We start from the raw sequence: 8,143 nt of genomic DNA on the forward strand, positions 1-8,143 counted from the left end.
ATAATGAATACTCACATCCACTGAATGTTGTTTTTGGATTTTTTCTTAATGAGATGGATGCCTTCCAGTACATTGGTGATATCGTAAATCCTCCTTTTTTGCACCTTGAGGACCTCTGCTGCTCTGTTCAGATCTAAGACCCCATCAGGAGATTGGCTCAGCAACTGAATGAACTTCTTTGTAAGAAGGCCAAGTGATGTATCATACCGAGTCTTTTCTGAAGGAGATTTTGGAGCTTGGAAAGAAAAGAAAAAACCCTCAAAACAAACAGATAAATCTTTTTTTTTTTCCTCATTTTCATTCCGAAAGCAGCATCCAGAAATGAAAGGATACATATTACAGATATTTCTTTCATTTTTACTCAAGAAATGTCTCAAACCTCTGCAGTAAGACACAACTTACCACTAGGTATTTATTTGTATTTCAAGTTGTACTTTTCCAAAAGTCACAGGTACATGAGCAAATACATACATTTTTTTAAATGCAAATATTTCCATTAGTCTGACAGATACATATAGCAATATTCTACTTAGGCTTTCACTATGTGAATTCTTAATAGTATTTTTAGTATCTATTTATCCTGGCAGCAATACCAAAAATTCCCTTATGACTCTCCTTCATCAGGCTGATAGCCAGCTTTCATCAGGGTTTGATTTTCCCCTCTTGTAAGATAAGTGTTTCACATGCAATTAAGCAGGACTTAGGTGTACTTCAGTGGGTGAACACAATGACAGATTCCATCAGTGCCAGACTCCCCAGCTTACAGAAAACTCCAATGAATTAGAGGAGACTGACGTAAGATACAATTTGTAATCATCGCCTCTCCATAACTAAACAATGCTCAAACTGGGCAAGAGTATCTACTTTTTCTAAATTAGAAGTCAGCAAACGGCTTGGATCTTACTAGACAACTCGCTGTTTTCCTGCGCAAATGCAGCATCTATATACACAACAGATGCACTTTTAAGACTTTAAACACTTAGACCAGAATAATTTCTAATTCTAAATGTTCGAGGTCTTTGTGTCAAGGGAAATGAGCCAGCCGTTATTAGAAGTCTGCTAGGCTGGTACGTCTCAAACCTTCATTCGCTTCAAGTATTACGCGAGATGGACCTTAGGCTGATCTGGCGGTCATCTTCATGTTTTCAAGGTTCAGGTCCCACATGTAATTGCAGAAGTCAGTCAAAACTGAAATTCTACCTGAAAGTGAACCTTTAAACTACCCTGACATATTTTGAAGAATATGATGGGTTTTCAATGAAAACCAAGTCATTGCCCGTTTGCAAAGAGAACCCGCTAGCTGTATCTCATTCTTTGGTAGATTCAGGGCTTGTCTCCACTGGGAAATGGAGGAATATTCCTATCAGTTCAGTGACCTTGTGAATTCAGAGCAGGGTGGTTTCTGTTTGTTTGTTTGTTTTTCCTTTAGCCTTTGGAAAAGAGGAGGAGGATCAGAGCGATAAGGGCAAGAGGCTACTTGACCCCCACCTAAAATGGCACGTGCTCCTGGTCACGCACCACGAAGTTCTCCGTACAGCCTTACCAGCCCTGAAGCAGCATCCTATGCACTGAATGGTACTGAACTTCCATGAGAATGCGCTTCAATTTAACATGGGCTTCGTTTAGCTTAATGAAATTTAGTTTAATTAAAATAACTGTGGTTGTTTAACTCGTCCACTTGAAGTTTGTATCTTCAGCTAATTTCACTTTTCCTATCTGCCTCAATAGAAACAAGCGCTTAGACTGGCGAGGAGGGACAAGTAAGTACCCCCTCACCTCTCTTGCTCTCCCATCACTACCACTGCTGCCCTAGTCCTCCCCTTTCCCCCCTCGCCCCCCTCCACAAGCCTTAATTCTCCTGGTGAAATCCCCCAAACAAGATGGCAAGGCTACACCCCCCAGCTCCTGTTGCAAGAAACCTACTGCCCCAGGCAATACAGATGTGCAAAAATTAATACTAAGCAGTGGCAGTAATAACCTAGTCATATCGCAGGGAGAGAAAGCAGCTCAGAGCCCACAAACGCTGCTGAGGCCCTGCTACCGCTCTTTGCAAATCCCTGCCTGGGGGAAGAAGTCCTGCCACTCAGCTGCTCTAACTTCAGCAGGGAAGGAAGAGGCTGGCCTGATAAGCATTTGATCCCGTCATCGTACCTTCAGTCCTCAGCATCTACCTCTCCTGAGCATCCCCAACCTCCCGTCCCTGGTTGAAGAGGAGGTGCTGGACGCGGAGGCTGCAGGCTGCCCAGCTGGCAGAGGGACAGACCCGACAGCCAGGAGCCTCTGCAGCCTCTCAGCAGCTCCGCATCAACCGACGCACGCTGCAAACTCGTCCTTCGCTGCCTGGCTGTGGGGTTGAGCATGTTGCATGGACGTCCAGGTGAGGACGGCAACAGACACGCTCTTTTAGCTCAGTAATGCAGCCTGTAGTACTGGTTCGCTCTGATCTCAAGCTGGTAAAATAAAAAGCTCCGTGCCACACAGCGCGTTACAAGTTCTCTTACTTTTTGGACTATCTGGACTTCTTGTCGCAGCTCTTCCTTTCCCCTTTGGAGTCTTTAGTCCTTCAGCAAGATACTGGTGGCCACTTTCTCCTAGCTCCAGCCTTCGTTTTGCCTGTTAAAAAAACCAAATTTTTTTTAATTAATGGATTGTTAAGAACTGTATTTCACTTTATCAAACACAATATTGGGGCTGTAGGCAAGGCAGATGGCAGTGAATGTTTCACAGCAAGGTATCAGTCCAGGTTCATACCCCAGATTCATCATCATGAGGGAATCTGAATATTGACTGGAATCCTAAGGTGAACTTAAATATGTCCCTCTCAAAGGGTAGGTTGATGGGGTTTTTATTTGAAAATTCAGCCATTTTTTTTAATTCGAAAAGCTGAGTGACATTTGTATGATCTACTTCACTCTCATCTGGATCTTCTTAAATATATGTGAAAGATTTCCACCCTCGCTTGATTTGAGAACATTTCAGTTAAGAAAAACAAAGAGAATCTCTCAAGCACGCATGCATACGCACCCACACAGCTACATTTCTTTCGAAAAACTCCTTATATCCATGTAAGTTCATGCACGGGTAGTATTAGCGCACGTTGTGGTTTTCCTTCACCGTTTGAAAGGATGGCTTTGAGAGGACCAGTAACTTCCACTCCTATAAACTTTCCATCAATGAAATACAAGACATGATATCAAGAGCAGCATCGGGCAACTGTTCTCCCCTGCTTCTCAACAATTTTAGCACAACCACTACATTTATTTCACATTACCTAGCACGTTCGCATTAAAGCTGCCCATGTAAAAGCAAGGTGGAGCAAAAGTAGCATTAGAAAGACGATGCCTGAAGATCAGCTGGAGGTTGCATTCAGCTCAAAGGAAAGCTGGGTGCATCTTGAATGATAAAAGTAATGAATAAAACTGTTAAACTATGCAACGCACAGACAAACTGCAATGAAAACCACCACCGATATGAATTTTCTTCCTAGACAGGGACACAATCTACTACGTTTGGAAACAATTCTATACCCTGCCATGCTACTCAGGTTACTGAAATTAAATCTGGGGATACTTGTTATCCTAACAATAGAAAGAACATTACCTGGGAAGACACAGGAAAAAGAAGGTTTACGTCTAATGAAGTTTAGCCAAATAACTGTTTCCGAAGAATGTTGTTCATTCAATTAGGTAAAATAATTCAGAGTACTTTATTTGCTTGCTCTTTAGACTTGCCCCAAAGGGTTGGATCGTATTCTGCTCCTCAGTCAACCAAGATAAAATAATACATTCTGCTATGGAGTTGTAGAGAGATATTTCTGTATTGTGGATTTAGCTTACTTTGGGTCTGTGACCAACAGAAGGCTCTAAATACATGTATTTATATGCATTTATTCATGGATAGCTAACTAACATCTTTGTGCTGGACTCCATTTGCAAACCTCAAACTTATTAAAAGGCGAGTTAAAGCACACGAAACTTGTATAAACCCGCGGTGTAACAGCGTGTGCGGAGGGCTCAAGCCACTCTTCGCACATTTTGTGCGAAGGGGCAAGGCGTTCATTCACCGGTGACAGAGGAAAACTGAACTAACCGCATCCTTCTAACCAAGGCAGGCACCGTGCTCCCGGCAGCCCACCTCTGCTCCTCTTCCCGAGCCATCACCTCTGTAACCCAAGGACACAGATTTTTAAAAAGGTCGACTGTTAGCAATAGCATCCAGCTAATATGTTTAGCCAACGTAATTGGATTAAATTAAGATTACAGCTATTCCACAGGGAGAAATACATTTCACACTTTTTTTTTTTTAAGTAAGTGTTTTTCCACCCTGAGAACTATAAGAGGAAAGGAAGGAGGGGTGAAAAGGGAACAGTTCAGGGCGTGGGAAGACTAGGCCAAAGGGATACAATTAAAGATAAAAGAGAAGCTCAAAACCAGGTGTGAGAAGGAGGGGAAATGCTAAAGACTTAAACTCCAGAGATTTGCAGTGGCTCTCTCCATCAGAAGAGAGACTTAGGTTTGGACTACACATCCAAACTTTTTGTCCCAACTTGTTTGCAAGACATGAACAACGGTATTTTGCCTCTGCTTTTGTGGTTAAACACTTACAACTTTCTCCCATGAACTTCAAATATTCAGGTTTGGTAGCGAGAGAACATAAAGAGCATCCTCTGGATGCCCGCAGCAGCACAAGCCGGTCGGTGTGTGCCGGGGGTGCTACACACACCCCGCTCTTGACCGTACCGTACCTACGGGCAGCGCAGGACCATCGACTGGCTACTGGAAAAATACAAAATGATAGAGATTGTGCTACATAGGGCATAAAGCATACAGGAAACCTGAGTGAGATATAGAGGTAAATATTTTAGAAGAGTTTAAAAGAGTTTGGTGAAGTTACCGAGAGGCAATTTTAGCAAACGCTGGGCAATGTTTAATTTCTGGCCAGATGTTACAGGGCACTCAGCAAATGCTCTCTTCCCCTTCCTGTTTTACAAACTTCGTAACTGATAAGATGCAGGACCGAAGTGGTATATTCTTCGCAATTTCTTCTTCCCTAACTTACAGACCAACAATTTTCTGGTGCCTTTTTCTTTGCACTAGAGATCCTGGGTGACTTACAGTTTCTCTCTCCCATCTGCAAAATTATTCGTAGTGCTTTCTGGTATCAGACTTGCTTTCAGAAATCTCCAGATCTGCGTTCAGCAAGTGGTAGAATCGGTCATCCTTTTAAAAAAAAAGCTAACCTCTTGATTTGCATAACATATTTCTGTTACAGCTCTATATTTGTTATTTGCAGTATTTGTACAAATTTGTATTATTTGTCTTTATTTGCCTTGTTTGGTCAATCATAGCAGGCAGAATCTTCTAACACAGTACGTGAGATCTGCTAAGAAGCAGCAAGCCAAAGGAGACCGGCACAAAGCATCCCGACGCCAGGGTAAGATCGGAAGCATAGGGACTAAGAACTTCTCAGCCACATGAAACTGGAACGCAACAAATGGAAGTCAGGTTCCTCAGGGGGATCGTGAAAAGGTCACAGGACGCACGGGGCAACGAGGTAAAGCCACAAACTGATATATCCAGCAAGAGACATAAAAGTAACAGGATAGCATCCTATTGAGCTGAACCAGACCCCTACCCCACCCCTTGGTGGGGATGCAAAAAAACGTGGCATCAACTGTTTTGACCCAATTTTCTCTTCCAATACTATGAGCAATTCCTGATAGATACACAACTACTGATCCACGGTTCAGTGCAGACCACGAAAAACAAGTGGCATCTCGACTCCTACGTAGTTATGCCTTTTCAGTTTCAATCCCTTTTTTACAAAAAAGAAACCCAGATAGCTACCACAATTAACACCAGAGGCAAACCCACAAGAATGTCTTCATAAGAACACTTGTCTCTATAGGAAAACATTTTAAAAACTCCTAGGATAAGCCAAGTATTTTCAAGTAGGCAGGACCTGGTGCAATTCACTTTACTCAATCTCAGGGATTAACTTTTAATTGGAAGTGGGTATGCTTACAGAAGACTAGAAAAAGAGCAAACGTGTTTTTCATTAATTGAAAAAAAAGAGGCGGAAAAGGTGAAAATGGGAAATTACAGCCCATTTCCCCCTCATGGGCTGTTTTGACTTCACGGCTACCTGGGTCTGACAGGTCACTGCCACCCCCTCTTCTCCCGCATCCTCCCTCCATCCCTGCGCTCTCCCTGCTCCGGGCAGCGCCTGACCGATGGGTCCTCATCGGACCCCGCCAGGAGCTGGCTCAGGGGGTCACAACCAGCAGAAACTTAGTCCTCCTCCAAAACAGAGGGGAGTTTTGTGCCAGGTTATCCCTCGTGGGTGACTTGTCTGCACCGAGAGCGGCTGCGTGGGAGCAGCGGGATACCCCCCATGCCCCTTGGGGCATCAGCTTGGCATACGAGTGGCTTCGCTTTTGTGTCCCACAGCAATCAATTTCAGTTTTTGGGGAAAGAAACTGGCACCAACTAAAAAGAAAAAAAACCAAAAGTCAGAGCGTTACCTTGTAAGAGCATAAGCGATAGCGAAGTGCTAAGTGCTCGGTAGCAGCCAGCACCCGGTTTTGTCAAGATAGCAAAGTGCCAGGGCAGGGGGACAGCCAGCATCAGGTTTTGAGGGACCTCACCAGATCAAACCAAATCCTCATTTTCTGTGAGGCTTATATTTCTAAGTTTGAAGGAAGAAGTAGTAAAACGTCCCCTAATTCTTTCCAATGATAAAACCACGGAGCATAACTTTGCCGAACTATGCTCATTGAAATTTTTCCTGCTAGATGTCTGTCTCAGCTTTACTACTGGATGCAAGAGAGTTGCGCTGTTTGCAAGTGACAGACCTAAGAAAAATTACGTTACTTGTGCTACCTTCTGAAAACCCTTTGTCCGAAACATTCCTGCACCCATTAGGCTTTAGCAGGCACGTAAAATTTGACCGAAGGATGATCTGAGTTGGGCATATTCTATTCCCTCAAAATCCCAAATTTAAAAACACTTGGAAAAGCGCAGTCTGTACATTTTCATTATAAACGTTGAGAGCTAAATTCCATTTCAAACAGCTCGTGAGCCTGCCCAGGCTACGCACATGCCATCTCCTGGGAGGTCCCCTCCAGGATGGGACACATCCAAGTCCCCTGCCCGCCTGGCAGGCATTCAGGGCATATCAGAACAGCAGCAGACTGATTTAAATACAAAGGGACAAAAGTCGAACGCAGAATGGGAGCGAAAGTAACCTGGGACAAAGCCTGCTGAGATGGGGACAGAAGATAAAATAACTTATTCCACAAAATAAATAAAAAAAAAAAAAAAATGTGGGGGGGGGGGAGGAGGAGCTGGAAAGAAACTCCAGTTTAGGGTTGACTGGGCAGGAAAAATAGGAAGATTGGAAATGACCAAGCACAGCAAGGAATAAATGGTCTGTATTAAGCGACAGCTGATGGTGAACTAAGCAGCAAGCCAGAGAAATATGTCTTAGAGCTCAGCTGCGTCTCCGTCGGTGTCTCAGAACAAGGACTGAGTTGGGCAAGTTAAGCAAGGGCAGATGACTAAGCCTGGCGTAGTCTCTAGAAGATATTACAATTGCTAGGGGCAGATAAAATGGCAGCTTTTCTGGATGTCACCACAATGCTGATATTACTGGGGAGGGGATGCAAGCCTATCCAGGGAGCACAGATAAATTTTGACCGCAGCGAGGAAGCCGTAAGCACAGACGCTTTACCAATGCCCACGCACTTTCCGCAGGCTTTCTTCCACGTTGTCAAAATTAAGCAGTTGCTTAAAAATACAATTTAAAAGCCGAGGTTCTGAGGCGTGAACTCTAGAAAGCTGTTTGAGAGGTCAGGAGCTGCAGAGAAGAAAGCAAACATCTTACATGAAAGGGTAAATTAAGCCGGGGCTTGATGAGGAAGGAATACAAGAGAAGAAACAAAGCAAAATAAAAAAAGACACTTTAGGGTGAATATGTAGAAAAATTCGTACGCGAAGGACATTTCTCCACTGAACGAGGTGACACGGGCTGTGCATTCTGAACATGCTCGAATGGACAAACTCTGGTATGTGGAGAGCCCCGAGCGCCTGCCAAAGGGCTGCACCCAGCTGAGGGCACGGCAAACACGACGGCTAGCACCAGG

General features: G+C 43.9%; 1 protein-coding gene across 1 annotated transcript in view; it reads right to left on the minus strand.

The window, feature by feature from the left end:
- LOC104165193 (transcription factor E2F3-like) overlaps window positions 1-3,872 on the minus strand; it is a gene marked incomplete at its 3' end in the record, with an annotated part of 5,777 nt that extends 1,905 nt beyond the window's left edge. Inside the window, exons 1-3 of the mRNA XM_009704767.1 lie at window positions 3,837-3,872; window positions 2,502-2,613; window positions 16-235 (exon numbers count right to left, since the gene is read on the minus strand). Coding sequence (XP_009703069.1) covers window positions 16-235; window positions 2,502-2,613; window positions 3,837-3,872 — 368 coding nt within the window. The remainder of the gene's footprint in view (window positions 1-15; window positions 236-2,501; window positions 2,614-3,836) is intronic.
- Between the last annotated feature and the right edge of the window lie 4,271 nt (window positions 3,873-8,143).

Source organism: Cariama cristata, unplaced genomic scaffold (assembly GCF_000690535.1).
Source record: "Cariama cristata isolate BGI_N322 unplaced genomic scaffold, ASM69053v1 scaffold9807, whole genome shotgun sequence".
NCBI classification, from domain to species: Eukaryota; Metazoa; Chordata; class Aves; order Cariamiformes; family Cariamidae; genus Cariama; species Cariama cristata.